The 19441-nt window shown below is 37.9% G+C and overlaps 1 protein-coding gene across 8 annotated transcripts; it reads right to left on the bottom strand.

The window, feature by feature from the left end:
• Positions 1-546: 546 nt before the first annotated feature.
• LOC114260225 (Putative membrane lipoprotein) lies at positions 547-6013 on the bottom strand. 8 transcript variants are annotated; one of them, XM_082901882.1, is made up of 6 exons: positions 5896-6013; positions 4362-4402; positions 3986-4021; positions 2659-2905; positions 1758-2018; positions 547-1068 (listed from the first exon to the last, which is right to left on the bottom strand). In XM_082901882.1, exons 1-6 carry the CDS (start codon positions 5993-5995, stop codon positions 1055-1057), a joined length of 699 nt encoding a protein of 232 aa, XP_082758008.1. In that variant the 5' UTR covers positions 5996-6013; the 3' UTR covers positions 547-1054. The 8 variants fall into 8 exon arrangements, with proteins under 8 accessions (XP_082758008.1, XP_082758011.1, XP_028056088.2 ...); XM_082901885.1 differs by having other exon boundaries at positions 1855-2018; XM_028200287.2 differs by lacking the exon at positions 3986-4021 and adding an exon at positions 3204-3391 and having other exon boundaries at positions 5891-5958.
• Positions 6014-19441: the final 13428 nt, after the last annotated feature.

The raw sequence follows: 19441 nt of genomic DNA, 5'->3' as shown, positions 1-19441 counted from the left end.
AACTGTTTTTATTCTAATATAATGCTAACCTCAAAGTCTTCTCTTTGAGATGAAATAGAATCTCAAAATTGCCTCTTATAAGTCATCCATGACAGTCGTCAATGGAATTCTACAGACACAAACACTCTTATTAAAAATACGAGAGACTAAATATGATCTATTGTCAAAAAAAAATATTATATTGGTACTTAATCATTCAATGAATATCCAATGAAGGTTGGACACATGTGATTAATTAAGATTTTTAGTAAGGCTCTTCTTCAGTTATGTAGCAATAAATTGTCGCTTGTAATGCATTGGCTACCCTTTCTACATCAGACCATTCACGAAATCAAACTCAAACCTCCAATTGCACTCGCATTGTCAATGTTGATGTTCATTTTCTAGATTAACTATATATAATAGAGAGGAATTTCTTTTTGGGGCACACTGGCCTAATAAACTTCCTTGCATCTGTTTGTGGAGCCAAGGAATCAATCCTTCAATTTAATTTTTTGTCCAACAGTGATGGTTTACACAAAAGTGTGGTATCTGCACTGAAGAAAATGTCGACAAACAATACATCCATTGATTATTCTTAAAATTGCAAGAAGCTATATTCTTGTTCTCTCTAGCATGGGCACGGAAACGAGACTCCAAAGAACATTTTTGTACTTAGGAGAAGCAAACCTTTGTGGTAAAAAAATGAGAAATGCTACTTTTCCTTTCATTTCTTTACCAAAGTTTTCACCCCTGCTTTTGTCAGGCTGTGATGTTTTTTCAATACATATACCAACATTCAGGAAAGTTCTCTGTTCTCTGCCTGTGCTTGTTGATGACCGGTAATGCCACATGCTGAGTAGAGCATAACTTTTCTTTTTTCAAATTCAATATTTTACTTTTTCATCTCTCTTCAGAGTAGAGACAATTTGTGAAGCTGGTGAACATTTCACAGGGAAGAACATACAAGAAGGATTGTAATCAACAATAATAAGAAGAAAAGAAAAAGGAGAACTGAGAGTCCAATGGTAAAATTCTCACAATATGGTCCAGAGAATGAGATTCCTACATGACATCAATCTTTCAAGCCTGCAAATAGGTAATGTAAATGTCATTTTTTTTTTTTTTAATTCAATTTCTCAACCAATCAAAGAAAATAAATTGAAAAGGTAAGAATAATGTAGAATGCAAGGATTGGAAAAAAAAAAAAAATGATTCAACAACAATCTTTTGATGGCATACCCTATCTTTTTATTTTCTACTTTGTACTTTCGAAACATGCAGGATGTTTAGATGAAATAATATTTACAGAAAACGAAAGGAGAAGAATGATTGTGGAGCCCATAAGTTAACACTATCCGTCTTGCAATTTTAGTTACAGAGAAAGGAACCCTCCATTGGAATAGTTAGAGCACAATTGAACAAAGTGAGTGACAAGAATCATATATGCTGGTCCCAACTTTCACCAGTTCACTTAAAACCAATTGGTGTTAGGGAGGAGAACTTCAGCTTTTGTATGGTGGCAGTCAGTGCACTATCGGTGGTTAGTCCACAGTGCTCACTACCAGGTCACCTAAAACCCATTGGTGTTAGGGAGAGCTTGCTATGGTGGATTACTTGGCCCCATAACCTAACAACATACAACCAGAACAAATTCATAAAGTTGATGACAAAGATCACCAGAGATCTGTCAATCCAACTAGTAGACATAGATCCCAGACAATGAACAATTATATGTCCTTAGGTTTACTTCAAATGAGTTGCATTCATCTGCATACCTTTATGAGGATGGAAGCGAGCACCAAATTTGTGTAAATGATTCACAATAGCACTAGTATGGGAAGACATTACACTCTTCATGTCCGAAAAATTTACCACTTTGTCATATAAATCTTTATGCTTGAAGCTAGAAAACCTTCTAAGTGCTTTCCTTTGTAAGCCAGAGAAGTGTGGGCTAATATTACTCCACCCATTTCCCACACTAAGTAGAGCACTGGATCGAGCAAACTCCAATGCACCACTTCTTGTAGCCATAAAAGCTGAGAGAGAAGAAAAAACAAAGTGTTGATCAACTTTGGACACTCAAATACAATTGAACACTCACAGAAGTACAGGCACATTTTTCTATCAACTGGTGTACAAGCACAAAGCTAAACTCTATTATTATTATTATTATATGACGAGGAACATCCCCAAGGAAGGGACATTTGGACCCACCGTTCAGAGTAAAAAGATACCTACAATACCAAGAAACCACAAGTATTATTAGAGGGTGTTTGGCATGTGCTAAATTAGTATACTTTTTGGCTTTTTATGAAAAAACATGAAGTATGGGTTAGGTTTGAAGTGATGTGGTAGAGAAGTGACGTGACTCAAATGAAATGAATGTAACCCAAATAAGATAATGTGCTAAAATAGCATGTGCTATTTTAACACATGTCGTGGTATTTTAGCACATGTCAAACAGTGCCTTAGTTAAGCTTGGGAGACACCAGCCAGAATTGAACCTAATACATCCGAGTTTACGGCTTGTTCTAAAGCTAAACTCCAATATACCAATTATGCATTTTAGCATTCATGTTGCCTTAAGGTAGATAGGAGTGTAAAAGATAACTTCACAATTAGCCACAGATACAGAGAAACCATAAAAACAAGTAAATTACAAAATGATGTGAGTACCGTTATAAGGAACTTCCAAGACATAATTTGCAGGGAGACCAATGCCGAAACCAGCCAGAGTGATGCCAACACTAAATCCAACACCACAGCCAGCTCCAACATAACCAATCACCTCAGGACCAAAGCCAGGACCCCATCCAACCCCACAACCAATGCCTATTCCCATGCCCCAAAAAGCTCCAGATGTTGGATGCACTGGATTCCATCTTTCATATCTCCTGAACAAACCTTTTATGATCATTAGGACCTACAATCAGAATAGACAAATATGTAACAATTCATAAGACAAATTTCTACAAGCAACAACTCACAATGTGCCTAATGCACAATAGAAGGAAACTGGTTTAATTTAAGAGAGTTTTTACACCTATTTTCCAGTTACATTCAGTATTTTAGCTGTGTATGAGGCAGGCAACTGGTTTAATAAAAGAGACACAACAAAATTATAACACTATTTTGCTAGTCAAATTAAGTATTTAAGCTATTTGAACTATATATAGATGCTGAGAAAAAAAATCTCTCTTATCAAATGAGAATATTTTCACCTGTCCTCGATTCTGGAACAAATTGTGGTTGACTTTTTTAAGCTCCATTCCTCAACAAGGAGTAAAAAGGTACTCAGAGCATATTGATGCTCCCATTTATATATATATATATATATATATAAGATAAATTTGGTTTCCTTGTCAAAGTGCAAAGAATTACGTTGTTCCATTGGTGTCTGGTAGACTACCTGGAAACACAACTGACAGTAGATAAACAGTTTTTCCTACTAGTTTAATTCTAAGTACAAAAGGTACAAAAGTGATGAAGCAAATATTGAGAGGGTGACCTTCCTAAGGAAAAAATATAATCAGCAATCTGAGAATATTCAACCCCCTATATTAATAGACATACACCAACAATACATCTTCACAAGTTTTCAGTGAAGCATCATCATTTCTTCAAATAAATAGAAATGAGCCCTATATAGAAAGTGTTGGAACTCTCTTAATTGATTCAGGAAGATCACTGACCAAAAAGATTAACTCTACTGGTGGGCTCTTATTTCAGACTATGTTAATGCAGAAATAAGATTTTCCTATCGACTTTTTTGGTATGGAAATTACATGGTAAACTAAAAGATGAAAAGACAAGAAAAGAGTCTTAGTTCTTGAACTTCATAAACAATTGCTATTTTTAACTAAAGAGACAATGATCTTGAGACATCAAGATTGATGATACAGAAAGAAATTTTTTAAAGAAACGCATTCACAAAACTACAGAATAGCACCCCAAGGAGTCAGCAGGTAAATTTGGTAATGTGTGACAAAAACTAATACTGCACCTGTGAGGAGGAGGGATATGGTTCAACTAGAAGGCACTGCAAGTATGAGTAAATTAGAATAGGGGGAAAAAAAAAGAAGAAGAAGAAGGATGAGGGTGCGATTCTAAGAATACTGGTGCCTGCAAATTTATACCGACTATGATTATAAAATATAGATGAAGAGAAGTGATAAAACACAACTATAGAAACCTGACAGTTCATACCCACAATCAATTAAGGTGGATATTTTGAGGAACAGACTCCACTTTTTTTTTTTTTTTTACACTATCTTTCACGCAGTGGTTGAGTTGAACGTATGCTTAGTATTCAAGGATATTGAGGTACAAGCCTTACAATTCTACAATATCTGAGCATCATACAGGTCCTAAAGACTCACCTGAAACTTTCTGCTGTTGCAACTCAGGTTTCTGATTTCACCTAGTCATGCATTGGAAAGATAGTCAAGTTATTGATTTCAAGGATCAAAATTTACTAAATTATAACAAAGGATTCCATCCATTAATGTCGCCCTATGTAGTCAAAGGAAGATATATAACGAAATTTGTGTCCAACATGCTAATGGAAGCAGCAGCAATCCTAGGTTCTACTATCCCAACAGAGTAGTGTTCCACTCTCGTACAACTAAACTACAACATAACAATCTACTCCATCATTCTATGACTTTAAGAATTGCATAAGTACTACTTGAGAACATTATTTAGATGACACTCTTAACATAACATTGCAATGACCATGCCAACTATTATTAAGAGAAAATGGTAACTCAAGTGAAAAGGAGGCAATAAGATGAGCTCCTGTAAAATTATAAAACACATTTTCCACAGCTAGGATGAAACGTGCTTGCCATTGTTACGTGTTCCAATGTACTATACTTAACCAATCAGTGATCTGGGGCTGTTGCGCGATACGCCTCATAAGCATTCAAGTCCTAGGTTCCTAGCACTCTATGAGACCTTCAGGGTCAGTTCCAGTCATGGCATGCACAGGATAGGATTTTTTTTTTTCTCTCTTTTTTCACATTGAGAGTATAGGTATTGTGTGGGGGCATGAAAGACAAAAACAAAGATGGGTTGAGATACCTTGATATTTAACTGAAACACAGCATTTGATCAAGTGGAATGGTGTAATAGGATTTCATGTAGCCGACACCAAGTAGTTGGAAAGGGCTTAGTTGAGTTGGTTTTTTTTTTCCATTTCTTTTCATACTGACATTTCTCATACACTAGTGAATTTAACAGATAGATCATCTGCAAAAAAAAATAAAATAAAATAAAATAAAATAAAAATAAAAAAAAAAATTCTAGAATATCTAAACTCACAAATAGCTATATTTTACAGTAAGTTCTTTATCACCTTTACTAGAACAGTATCCCGAAATAACACTGTGTTTGGAAGCAGGAAAACAGGATTTTTTATTAGAATTAGATGCCATTAGTACAAATTTTGAAGTAGGATGGTCTCCAATTCCAATTACAGGGTATAGATTCCATGCCCCTAAACAAACTCCAATCAAATTTGTACTAACCCTAATCATATGCTGATCAGTTAAATATAATGAACTCATAGTACCAACCGAATTGCACGATTGGGTTTTTGTTTTTCCATGTCACTGATTAATTACAACACTCCAACCCCTTTCCTAATTGAACAGTTTGCACCTTTTTTCGGTTGCAGGAAAAGCCATGAAAAATAAAATAAATTAAACATTTCAATATTATATCCTTAATTAATCAGCCAAAAAAAAGAAAACCCCCCACTTAACAAACCTGAAACAACTATTCAGTTAAGTTCAAATGTCTACCCTATACTCAACTAATTTTCAATTTCTTTCAACACAGCAACACATAAACACTACATGGAGAGAGAGAGAGAGAGAGAGAGAGAGAGAGAGAGCACTGTGATTACGTTACCATCAAGCTGAGATTCAAATCGGAGCTTCTCTCGATTATTTTTTTCGTTTTTCAGTGTGAGTGCCGCCAACGAAGCTGGAATTGGATAAATGGGGTTCATGAAGTGCAGAGGATCCGACATTAGATGGAGCTCCGTTTTGTTTCGGGTCGGGTTTGGCGTTCCTTTTTTATTATTTTTATTTTTAATATTGTATATATATATATATATATATATATTTTTTTTTTATGTAAATTAGACTGACCTCCCTGAGGTTCTAACAATTACAAGAACCTCTCTCATTTTTCTGAAATTACACCAAGCTCCCCAAAGATTTGTTGATTACTTTCTTTCTGCACCCACAAATTCAAATTTTACAAATGCATATATGATGGGAATTAAGCAAGTGTATTTAGAAGCTCCAAGTAATATCTTAATTCAAATTAAAAAAATTTAATACTTTAATTCGCGAGCATCTTGATGAAATGAAACTCTTATGTTCGGTTTTGGAAAAAAATAAAATTCAAATATAATCATCAGCTATAATTTCAAAATAATAAATCCCATAAACAACATAGGGCTGTTTTGAGAAGTTGGTAAAAAGCTGACTTTTGGCTTTTTACCAAACTTTTTGGCTTTTTTAGAGGTGATTTGGGAAGTTAGTAAAAAGCTGACTTTTTTGATTTTTGATTTAATATTTTTTAAAAATGTCACATCACTCCAAAATGACCAAAATATCCTCACTTTTTGATTTTTAAATTAATTAATTAAAATATTCTACGGGTAATTTGGTAAATTTGGGTGTTGCGTTTTTGGTCTTCCCAAATGGGCTTCTTGGCGTTTTTGCATGGCTGGCGTTTTTGTTGCAATGCTCAAAACGCTGGCTTTTTGTTAAGTTGCCAAAATGGCACATAGTGGTGTTTTGGGAAGTTAGTAAAAAGTTGGTTTTTTGACTTTTTTAGTCTATGTTGTCTTTTTATGGATTAAAAATATGAGAAGTGATATGACCCAAAATGAATAAAAAGTTAAAAACTGGCTTTTTTTTTTGCTTCCCAAAAGACCCCATGAAAGAGAAATGAAGAAGATATCTTATTGTGGTAATCATATTTGTTATTCATACATTAAATTGTTCAAATGTTAATTTACTTGTTAACCGTGAAGAGTGAGTTAACATCTAACGAGATAGAGAGAGAAAAAGGGGCAAGCAGTAGTATATGTGGTGCGAGCGAGAGGCAAGTGAAAAGTTAGGGTGATGGGGCATTTTATTTTTGAATTATTTAACCATTTTATTTTGTTTACAAACACATATATACTTGAATAGATCCCACTCTTATTGAACACAACCTTAACATCTTCGTTACAACACCTACACACTCACTAAACTAACAAATCTTAGCACAGATAATTCAGTCTCATTTCATCACTTTTTGCCATGTAACACACACTAAGAAACATAAGCTGTAATGGGTTATTTTAGAGCTCATTAGTTCCCTTCAAATTGGTCTGCATGTATTGCTTTTGCTTTGCATGAAATTTTAGATATTGATGATTCGGTCTATGTTATTGTTGGCTACATATTTTGTATAAGCCAATTAAAATTCAACGCGTGGTAGGATAAGGGCCATACGGGAAGACTATTCAAGTTTTTGATCGTGATCGTACACGTGGCAGTTAGTATTGGTTCTTACAAGATCTGCGTAGTGCTGGATCAGCAAAAAGATGCAAAGCGATGTGGCTTCAACGGTTACTCACATTCAAATTCAAAATCAGGAGGGAAGCCTAATTGCAGGTAATGGCATAGTGGAGCTACCTATAAGGCAACATGATCAGCGACCATGGAGGAGCGATTCGACAATTAGAAGTGCAGTTCGATGGTCATTCTTGAAAAGTATAAATAGCAGAAAAGGCCCCAGAAAAAACCCCCAGACTCAGATCCAAAAAATCAGTTTTATTTACTTTATTTTCTTTCTAGTTTTTACATTTCTTGTTCTTTACATTTCTGTACTTTAAATTCCTGCACTGCACTTCGTTCATAGGAGTAGTTTCAAATAGATTGTTGCTGTAAACTTCTACGAGGCTGAATTGGATCATTGTAAATTTTTCATTTTAATAAAATGCTTCAATTGTTCTTCATTTGATTGTTGGTTGCTTAATTCTCCTAAATCAAGCCACTAGTAAAAGTCCTCTTCATTAAGGCTGAAAGAACTAAAACACAATCGTCTGATAATTGGTTGGCAATTAACATTCTATAAGGACTGATTGATCCTTGCTAGCACGCTCATAATTACAATAATAACCTTCGAAAGCCAAAAAGCCAACATATATTTTTGGCACGCCCGGTAAAACTAATTGAAATGGCTAGACGTAGAAGACAAGGAGAAAATGAACGCTTGGAAGAAGACGTGGAAAGATAGGTAAAAATACCTAATCTAGAGGATAATGTGATAACACATCCTGTGAAAACACCCATTTTATCAGAACCTATAGTCGAACAGACCAGCACTTCGGAACAAGTATCACATGTTCATAATATTGGACAAGGCCAAGGAATTGGACCATCCACTATTCTATCTACTCAGCCAATGAATCCATGGGGTGGCCTAGTAGATGCCATGGGACAGCAGTTAATGAACACAATGGAAATATAGATAACATCCTTTTTGGATCGAATGAATACCCATCAACCAACAAACACAAGACACATGGAGGAAATTTCAAATGTCCCTCAGCAAAGATTAGCTAGAGATAAACAGCCTATGCAAATTAATAGACATTCTAATGGTCAAACTAGTAATCAAAACTATGAAAGACCATCACCTCAGTCGTGATATGAACTTATTTCGAGGCCTATAGCAGGTCAAAATGCCTCAGTACTTAACAGTGAAGCCATGCAAATTGGTGGAACTGGCCCAGTACAAGAAAATGGCATAAGAATGGTTCTACCATGTTCGAAGCCATATCTGGCATGAGGGAGTTCACTAATCCTTTATTCGAATTTATACCCGGGGGTTGGAAGGTTTTCCTACAACTGGAAGAGACACAACATCTGTTCCAACACCCTTCGCAAGTTTTTTCGCAAGACAGGCTCAAAGGGGTCACATATACCCTCAACAGCAGCCGGCACCACAGGGACAACCAGTCCCAAATATACCACCCTATGGACCAAACGAACCCTAGGCACAAGGTTGTCCACCAAATCCTGTGTTTCTTCCTCCAGTAATGGTTCAACAGGCACAAAATATGGTCCCTAGGGACCAAATTGCTGATATTGTTAGAGAGATGTATGGACCAATGGCTCGGGGGGTTCAAACTCCTGTGTACAGGAAACCATATCCAGAATGGGTGGATAGGGTACAGGAATACCCAAGAGGATTCAGGATGCCAGACTTTGCCCTTTTTTATGAGAATGGAAACCAGTTAACAGTGAAGCATATTGCTAGGTTTGCTACTCAATGTGGTGAATTTACCAATAATGATTACATGTAGTTAAGATTGCTCCCAAATTCTCTTATAGGGGCAGCCTTCGTATGGTATATTAACCTTACGCCTGGCTCCATTCAGACTTGACAACAAATGGAAGAGGCATTTCATGCCCAATTCTTCCAAACGGAGCCAGAAGTTTCTATGGCAGATTTGGCAAGGTTAAGCCAAAGGCCTGATGAAAAGGTTGCTCAATTTATTGCCAGATTTAAAAGAGTACGAAACAAATGTAGGGTCATCCTACCAAAGTCAGAATTCGTGAGATTGGCTCAAAATGGCTTAGAGTTTAGATTTCGAAATAAGTTTGACTCAACTGAGTTTAGAGTCTTAGTGGAACTAACTTATAAGATATCTAGGTATGAAGCATTACTAGAGGAAGAACAAGATCGAAATAATGCATTATACAAGACATATTATAGAGATCCTAATTATGAGATTGATGCAGCAGAGATTATGGGGAAAGAACCTGTGATCTGTGGGGCATTAATTCATAAGGACACAATAATTGACCAGCAGTTTAAAAAGAAATACCTTCATAGGAAATACTCTTTCGATTTAACAAAGGCAGATGACATTTTTGATTATTTACTTGCGGCCAACTTCCTTTAGTTACCAAAATGAGTCAAAATTTCATCTCTAGATGAACTTAAAGGAAAAGTGTATTGTAAATGGCATAATTATTGGTCTCACTCGACTAAAAACTGTATTGTTTTTTGAGACAAGATCCAAGAACAAATTCGAAAAGGAAGTTTAAAATTTCCAGCTAAAGTAGAAAGGCCATAGGGATCGACAGTAATCCCTTCCCAGAAATTGGAGAAAGTGCAGCTAATGTTGTTGTACCAGACTTCCAGAATTTATCCTTGAAGGAATTAGAAGAGGTCAATGTGCAAATGCATGTTGCCAGCCAGACTACTGTCAAGAAAGACACTAGAAGTTCACCAGTTGTTGAACAAGGCTCTACAGGTCAGAGAAAAGACTCTGATGAGGAAGCACTAGATGATGATTCTTTAGAAGCAGCAGTTATCCAAAGAATGTGTCCCAAGTGTAGGTTGAGCTATAAGTGACTAAAAGGGCTTCCGATTGATGGGAAGCAATACTACAAGGATGTGCTGAGACGTCCAAAACCAACTAGTGCTTATAACAAAAGACCATATCCAACTGGTCCTAGGCAGTAACCATTCATGGCTGGATCATCAGCTACTAGAATGCAATTCAAGGGTAAGAGGCCTCTACATGAGTCCAGACCTCTCAACTATTACAGAATAGAGGGCAATCGTCTTGAAAGAAGGACTGAAGTAGGCTCAAGTTATGGGATCAAAGCCAAAAATTGGCCTCCTAAACCAGCCTCACACAAGATAGAAAGTGGACACCTTCATGGAAGGCCTGAATTAGGCTAGGAGTCAGGGCTAATCAATGGCATTCACAGACAGCTTCGAAACTGGCTTCGAAGGAAGAAAGAGACAGCTCAACAACTGAGTTGGTGGGTTCATGGGTACCTGGAGTCCCAGATTGGTTTGTCATGCAGAACAAACCTAGGGAGATACCTGTCCAAAGAAATGCTGTTGGAGATCAGGGTAAGATGGTTAAACCTCCCCTGGTGGCCCCAAATAATTGGGTGTTACTAAAGCATCCAAAAACAAAGGAACCAAACATGGTCCCAGTAATTTCTAGATCACAAAAGAGGTAGATCCAACGTAGGTACACTCAGTATCAGAAAGATCTGAAAGAAAGTGGAGAAAACTCTTCATTGGTCCAGAAAGAGGGGCAGACAAAAGGAAAGAAAAATTCAAAGTCAGACCATAGTCCAAAGTCAACTCTTCAAGACAAAATGGGTTCTAGCAGAGAACAGTTGGCCAAAGTTCACTCTGAACTAAAAGCCAAAGAGAGGTCTAGTTTAGCAGGATTAAAAAAGACTTTAATGGAAAGTGATAGCAAGACAGATGGAGAAGTTAGCCTAGGCCAAAAGAAAGAAATGGTTGACGAAGAAAAGTTCGAAGCCTTCATGGCTGAACAAACATTTTTGGTTGAAAAGCCAGCAGAAACAGACCATTCAAAGGAGTTTTTTAGTAATGAAGTGCCAGAATGCAGCATGTAAGATGTTTTTGAAGTAATTGAACAAGGTGGTCAAGAGGAGAAACAGGTACAACTAGCCATCCAATTTGGCTCATTTCCTCCAGTATCAGTGAATATGGTATATCTACTACCACATGAATTCCAAGCTGGAGATGGGAACCAAGAGGGTCAAGAAATTGACCCAATTCCAGTCTCTAGTGAAGACTCACAAGTGAGTATGGTGCAAGATGAATCTGAAATAGCTACCCCAATGGAAACTAAAGACGAAAGTGAAGAAAAGGTGAGTATTAACCTCTCATGTCCTTTTGAGTATCCCACGACATCTATGACATAGCATGTCAAGCCTTTGTATATCAAGGTCTTCTTCGATGGGACACAATTAAACCGAGTCTTGGTGGATAATGGGGCAACAATGAATCTGCTTCCGAAATCTTCCCTGAGGAAACTAGAAAAAAGGAATCCCAGGTTAATCCCAACCAGCACAACCATTGCTGGCTTTGCTGGAGACAAACAGATGGCTCAGGGAATTTTGCCCATCAACCTGAGTGTGGGAACCAGGAACTACATGACGGCATTCTTTGTTATCGACAACAATGCTAAGTACAATGCTTTACTTGGTAGAGATTGGATTCACACTAACAAGTGAAATGGATTTTCAAATGCCAAAGTATAAGCATGTTGCCATCCTATGTTGTTGCATTACATCTGCTTTCTCAATTTCAGATAGCAAATGTAACTCATGTCCCAAGATTCTTGAATAATAAAGCTAATGATGTGGCTCAAAAAGTTTCGAATTTCAAGAGAAGGGATAATACTCAAAGGGACATAAGCCAAACAACATATCAGAAATTAATACCATCCTTAAATAAAAGGAATGTGGTCCTGGAAGTCAATCATAATGACTTACAAAAACAAGATTGGAGGCATCCAATAATATAGTATCTGGCTGGCCCACCTTTAGAAGCGATCAAAAAAGTTAAATTGCAGTCTATGCAATACATAATGTATGGTAATGCTCTCTACCAAAGGGGAGGGGAGATGGGTTATTATTGGAATGCTTAGGCCCAAAGGAAGCATTGACAGCTATGGCTGAGGTTTATGAAGGCATCGGTGGTGCTCATCAACCTGGTGTGAAGATGAGATGGCTGCTTTGAAGGCATTCCTACTATTGGCCAACTATCCTTAAAGACTGCATAGAATATGCAAGAGGTTGCCAGGCATGCCAAAAGCATGACACAATAAGGCACGTGCCCATAACTGACCTGCATGCAGTTGTAAAGCCTTGGCCATTTAGAGGATGGGCCATAGATATGATGGGAAAAATACACCCACCATTTTCGAAGCATCATTGTTTCATCTTAGTGGCCACTAATTACTTCACTAAGTGGGTTGAAGCTAAGCCATACAAGGCTGTAGACCATACTGAAGTCATTGGATTCATTAAGGATTTAATTCATAGATTTGGTATCCCACAAACTATAACTGTTGATAATGGGACTGTATTTGATGGAAAAATGGTAAAGTCTTTTGTGGCAAAGTTTAGAATTAGCCTTGTTAATTCCACCCCCTATTATGCACAAGCCAATGGTCAAGCTGAATCATCCAATAAATCTTTGAAAAAAGGAATACAGAAAGTTGTGGAAGACAATCCTAGGGATTGGCATAACTTATTGTTAGATGTATTGTGGGCTTATAGGACTTCTCCAAGGTTAAGCACAGAAATCACCCATTATGCCTTAGTATATGGGCATGATGCAGTGCTACCTGTGGAAATTAATATTAAGTCATTGAGGGTGAGATGCCAAGACCAGTTAGATCTTGAGCAATACCATCAGAGTATGCGCTTGGAGTTAGAAAGTATAGATGAAGCTAGAATTCTGACATTAAATAGCATTCTTTTCCAAAAGAAGAAAGCAGCCTAAAACTATAATAAGAAAGTCAAACACATTGGCTTTGATGAAGGTGATTTGGTATGAAAGACAATACTCTTAATAGGGATTAAAAGCCATAAGTTTGGCAAATGGTCACCTAACTGGGAAGGACCATATCAAGTTCATAGAGTCCTACCTTTTGAAGCATACCACTTTAAAAAATTTGAATGGATGTGTACATCCCAAAAAGATTAATGACAGATATTTGAAGCCTTATTATCCAACCGTGTGGGAAACACAAGGAATAAAATAAGTGTTAAATAAAAGAACATGAGAACACTTCAATGATAAATAAGAATTTATTTCATAAAGAGTCAAGTACATGTAGCCATAGATTGGCCCAAAGTCAGTACAGTGTTTAAATTATTCTTTTACAATAGATGCTCTATTCTTGAGGGATGGAAACAATTGAATGGCTGTAGTCATTTCTTACTTTCAATCAGCTAGCTCTTGATTAGTGATTTGTAGCTTGGTAGTAGTCCGATTCAAAGCTTGGTTAACTATTGATAATTCTTCCTCAAGTTGAGCATTCTTTTCCAACAGTTGAGCTTGAAATTGGGAGACAGAGGAATGTTGTTCTTTCAGTTCTGACACTTCAACATGAACTTTAGAAACAAAACTCTGATCTCTCAACAACTTCTCCTCTGCAGCCTTAGCAGCATGACAGATGTTGATGTAAAAATCTATGGTGGCTTCTGCCTGAGATAAATGACTTGAAACAGTCATGCCAGATTATTCAATAATCTTGCAACACTGGAGGAAGCCATTCTTGATTATAGGCCTCTGTAAGGCTTCGAAAGGAATCCTCGAAAAAGATGCCAGCAGTTCCAGACAGCTATCCAAGTCTATCGAAGGCAAGGAAGTCTTACCATTAGAAGAAGAGCTCTCAAAAATTTTTAGTAGAGAATCAGCTAAAACTAAAGGCTCAGTCTCATTGCTAGTCATTGGAGAGGTGGAAGGTATGTCAAAAAGACTAGCAAGTCTAGCCTCAAAGATATCCACCTCATCCATTGACATGGAAGGTGCAGAAAGAGCCCTGGTAGAAGGAAGAAATGACTGCATAGAAATAGGAGAAGAAGTGGAGTATCCTTAGCAGTCTCTATAGTTTTGGCTACCAGTCGGTCAAGAGAAGAAGGACTGGAGCTAAGCAAAGATAATGGATGATGAATTGGAGAGCTACCAGTACCTTCTCCGTAGGAATCGACTTCTATCAAAGATAAAGTAACAGCTGGAATTTCCTTAGGAAGGGGAGGAGAAGTAAAGCTCGAAAGAGAATCAAATTGAGTAAAATCGAATGACAAATGAGGGAGGTATGGAGTTAAATCAAAAGAAAAAGAAGCAGGGATACTTGGCTGCAAGGAGGGTACGGAGAATATAGGCCTAAAAAGTGGGAGTATTATCTGAATAGACTTCATATTTTGCGATTGATCAACTTCAATCGAAACTGAGGGAGTCCTTATTGGAAGAATAGGCTCAGTAGTTGTCACTGCAAAGGAAGAGGTATAAAACAATGTTAAGTCTCAATATTAATAATTTGGGAAACAAAAGAATAGAGGCATGAAAGAAGTTACTTGTTTCAGAAGTGGTAGCAATGATGAGAGAGCTACGAAGGGAATAATGCTCAGTAATGTGCTGCCTTCTCGCAGTTTTCCTTTGGATTGCATCAGCAATAGCAGCTTCATCTCTTAATAGTTGCTGCTACCACTTTTTTTCAGCTCTCTGGAAAATAATTATTGCCTTAGAATGTTCCTGCTCCACTGTTCTGGTAGCTGCCTCATGAACAGGGTTTTCGACCAAATCAGCTGCCTCGTAAACAGGGTCTTCGACCAAATTAGAAGGGGAGACAGGCATCTTCTTTCTCTTTTTTCTTTGCAGTGGTATTTCTTGCTCTTTCTCAATCTCTCTCTCTTCAATCTGAGATTCAGACTCTTCAGGAATGAGTATTAGCTTCCTTTTATTTTTCTGCTGATGTTTGTCTTTGAGAGTAGCTAAAGCTTTAGCTCTCTTAGGAGATTCTTCTTGTGGAGACCCTACACCAAGAGGTATAAATATAAAGGAAACAAACAAAAGAGTCTAAAAGAAAAGAAACCTGAAAATACATACCTTTTTCAAAGCAGCTCTGGTAACTCTAGCAAGAGGGGGTGAGGCTGCAGGAACAGTCTTGGCAGCTGTGGAAGGAGAGGGAATATTCTCGACTGCTGTTGGTTTAGCCTTAGAAGGCACACCTAGTCCTATCAGTAAATCGTAAGGATGTATGGCTAGACACAGTTCCATATTGGCTGTCCACCAATTTTGAAATCTCTTTATAACTAGACCGGAGAGGATAAAGGGTATAAATTTGAATCACTCAAGTCTTTCAACAGCTTAAATGTTGCCTTCTCTAGTTTGGATTTAGGTACTCTTAGAGCTCTGGCTGTGAGATAGACATTCGAGAGACTGTAGAGTGGAATGGGAATTCCTTGAGTAAGCCCAAATTATCTGGAAAATTGAGAAGGGCAATATACCTCAAATATGCACTTGTAGGCTCGAGGGTTTAAAGTACCAATGAACAGTTCCCTCGGTAACAAAATGGAAGCCCACATATCTTTGTGTGGTGGGATGGAACACTCCTTATTAGCCAAGAATGTTTGCAGCCAAGTTGGTCCTTTGTTGGCATCAAAGGGGCAAAAGAAGGTGGCAGCTGGGGAAATAGGAAGTTAATGAAGAAATGTGAGGTAGTAGGCAAAGGAGGCAGGATAAAGAGCAACTCTGGCATACTTTTCTCCGTAAGTACTAGGGTCTTGAACTAAAAACTTCAAGCACTTAGGATGTAGGCCAGTAAAGTATGCAAAGAGCCAGAGTTGAAGCACCCAGAGAGGGCCTCCTTGATTGATGTTGAGAGGTCTTTCACAAAATTGGGAGCAGGCTCTATAGACATGGCCTAAAAGGTAAGGGGCCAAAGCTATTCGTTTCTTTAAAACAAGGGCCTTCGCAAGTGACGCGAACTCAGGCATGATATGCTAAGATGATGTACAGAAAAGAAATTTACACAACCAGTATAAAATAAAGGAAAAGAGTTCTCAATCTCTCATAGGGCCTTCCCTTTTATTTTTAGCCTTTACAAAATCACTGAAGGAGGAATTTAAGGGTGGAAGGGAAAACTTAACAGAAAGGTCTGGGTAATTGGATGTAAAAGGAGTACCAAGTGATGAAAGCCCTAAGAGATGGCAGATATCAAGAACGGTGGGGGCCATCATGCCATACCGAAACTGAAAAAAAATTAAAAGCCATGCTCCAAAAGCAAAGAGCAGCAAGAATCAAAAAAGGGTCTTCAAGAATGATAAACTTGGAAAGACGAAAGGCGTCGAGAATACAGAGCTCTTGCAGGTCACACTCTCTTGCAGGCACAACTCTGTCATACCATTCCTCCCACTCAGCCCTCAATGTCGGCTAGCAACAGTGAGGTCGGTTTATTCTCCAATTTCCCCAGTTGAGCCCCTCTTCATAAAGAAGAAAGTGGTCCTCCAAATGAGGGTATAAAGCTGGAAGTTGAGCGGGAGCTTCTCGAAAGATGGAACCTAGGACATATTCTTGTTTATCGCTATGGCGAGGAACAAAGAGGCGTCCGTTTATGGCACTTGACCCATCAGCTGTAAATTTGGCGATCTCTTCCTCAATACATCTCTTCAAAGCCATTGTTGGGCTTATACGATCACCATTTGGTACTTTCATAGAAGAAGAATCCATTGGTGGCAAGCAACAAGGAAGAGAGGGTTAAAAGAGGAGAAGGGTTTGTGTATTGAGCAAACGAGTGAATTCAGAGCACGAAATAAAAGGGTTCTAAAACCTTTGTGTCTGGAAAATATATCGTGTAATTCGTAAAGAAGTACTAAAAGTACAGATACAAAGGGTTTCCTTCAATATTGATACATTTGGAGGGAAACACATCTCAGATGCTGATGTCAGCTTCGAAATAAAATATTTGGCTTCGAAACCAGATTTTGACGCCAAAGTCAAATAACAACGAATTCGAAACCGGGAAGCCGGCTTCGAATTACATTCCATACCTAAAGATGTAAGAATGCTCAAGTATTTGTTTACTTTAAATGGATTAAAGACCTGTTTTAAGTTTCTTAATGAGAGTAGTATCCTTCGAAGCAAAACTTGAGATCCCTTAAGGATGGGAATTGTTGTTCGAAGTATCAAAACCAATAGTTGGTTTGATAATATACAGAAAAGATTGCTGTTTCGGATTAAAACAGTGCAGCCCTCGAAAGGGGCTTCCATATTTTTGAAAGTATGGACTGTTATTCGAAGCAAAAATGGTCAATTTAAAACTGATTGATCGTACTAACCATGACCATATGTTGGATATGATTAAAACAAGCTTTAAGGAGCAAGGTTGTTAAATTCGAAGCACTGATTCTAAATGAAAACCAGCAAAAGTTGTCAACTGTATTCTATGAATTGGAAAAGTTCATATTGGTTTTTCAGTGTTTCATTTGAGATGATTGAATCTAGATTCGAAAGATGAGATTGTTGATTTCGAAGCCCTAAATTTGCTTGTAAAGACAAACGAAGATAAAGTCAAACCATGCCAAATGAAGAGAAAAGTCTTAGCTGTATTGAAACAAAAGCAATTACATCAAAAGGCCTTCTTTGGGTACAAATTCAAGTTCATAAAAGTAGGGTATAGAATATATAACAAGATCATGGAATTTGGTCCAGCTATGGTCAATAAATTTCTGTTCTTTTTTTATTCTATCTTCTATTTTCTCCAAGCTTGGCTGCTGAAATTAATGGGCTCTTGCTTGATAAAAGAGTTCTTTAGCCTTTATTTCAAACGCTGTTTCTTTTAACCCTTGTTCCAGCTCATCCATATCCAAGTCATCCCAGTATGCAGAGTCTTTATTCTTAAAGTCATCATATTCTTCGATGAGGTTCTCTGCTTCGTACTGAGTATGAACTCGAAGGGATGAAAGTTGGTTCAAAGATTGGGTGGTGACCACAGAAGTCCGGTGCCAATGAAGAAGCAACGGGAGTTGGTCCAAAAACATTTGGAGTTCTTCTTGGGCGATGGGGTTAAGGACGTAACCTCGAGTCATAACATCACAAGTCCATCGAAAGTTCTTGAGAGGAGCATCGTCTTCAAGAACATTGAAAGGCAAGTGAGAAAAAGCCGCAAGCAGAAGTTAAGCTTGCTTTCGCTGAGCTGGAATAGGGGGAGGTGGAGGCTTATAGGGGGGAAAAACCTTGTCCGCAGAAAGGGTAAGCCTTAGTCTCTCTATCCAGTGGGGATTTTGCGGATGAGGAGGTATAGAAGCTTCCATTTTGAAAGAATGAGGAAACTGAGGGGCATTAACACAATCAAGCCAGTCAGAAGAGCAAAGCCTCGCCTTCTGGGCTAAGAACGATGGGCTATACCCTTGTGCCTCTTCTGGACGTCGGGTAGCTTGTACTATCTTTGTAGGCATGGAGGATATGTACCATGCTACAAGCAGATTGTTCTCCAAACTGCATTAGCGGTCGATGGGCACGTAAGGGTAAACCACCAAACTCCGAGCATCAGAAGGGAATTCTAGAGGATCAGTGAACTCGACAAAGTGATGATTAACTCGCTCTCTTAACTCCCATGCCTCAGGTTCTGACTAGCTTCTCTAACCAGAAGCCCCAGAGGAAGAAAAAGCCACAGCCTCATCCCATGTAGAAGATTGTGAATTAGAAGAAGAGCTTCCAATGTTCGTTTTTGCAAAATTTTGGGTTAGAGAATTATGAGTAGCGGGTGCGTAATCCAAAGGTTGATAGTTTGCAAAAGCTTCCATGACTTGAATATAAGGAGGTGGGTAAAGGTGGCTAATCAATGCATAAAGGTTCTTTCGAGGAAGAACAACATCATCAGATGACTTTTCGTATACTCGATCAATAGACGAGAGAATTGGTTTGGCCATAAAAGATGTATCAGTCTGTTCAAATACTAAGGTGGTGGGGATGTTCAAAAGATTAAAAGAGAATTTAATGCAAATAATGAATGACGGTTGCATTTCTGAAAGAATGCAAAGCCTATGCACGTTCTAAGACGTAGATAAAAGACCTTGATCCACTAATA

Source organism: Camellia sinensis, chromosome 13, assembly GCF_055761805.1.
Source record: "Camellia sinensis isolate YWXY chromosome 13, ASM5576180v1, whole genome shotgun sequence".
NCBI classification, from domain to species: domain Eukaryota; kingdom Viridiplantae; phylum Streptophyta; class Magnoliopsida; order Ericales; family Theaceae; genus Camellia; species Camellia sinensis.
The sequence above is the reverse complement of the archived record's forward strand: the minus strand, read 5'-3'. Positions and strand labels throughout refer to the sequence as shown.

Coding starts and splice junctions, on each gene's coding strand:
- LOC114260225 (XM_082901881.1), bottom strand. CDS start 5,995: ATGAACCCCATTTATCCAATTCCAGCTTCGTTGGCGGCACTCACACTG. Junction 4,022..4,361: donor GCAACAGCAGAAAGTTTCAG/GTGAGTCTTTAG, acceptor TCATACTTGCAG/TGCCTTCTAGTTGAACCATA. Junction 2,019..2,658: donor CTTGGAAGTTCCTTATAACG/GTACTCACATCA, acceptor CTTCTCTCTCAG/CTTTTATGGCTACAAGAAGT.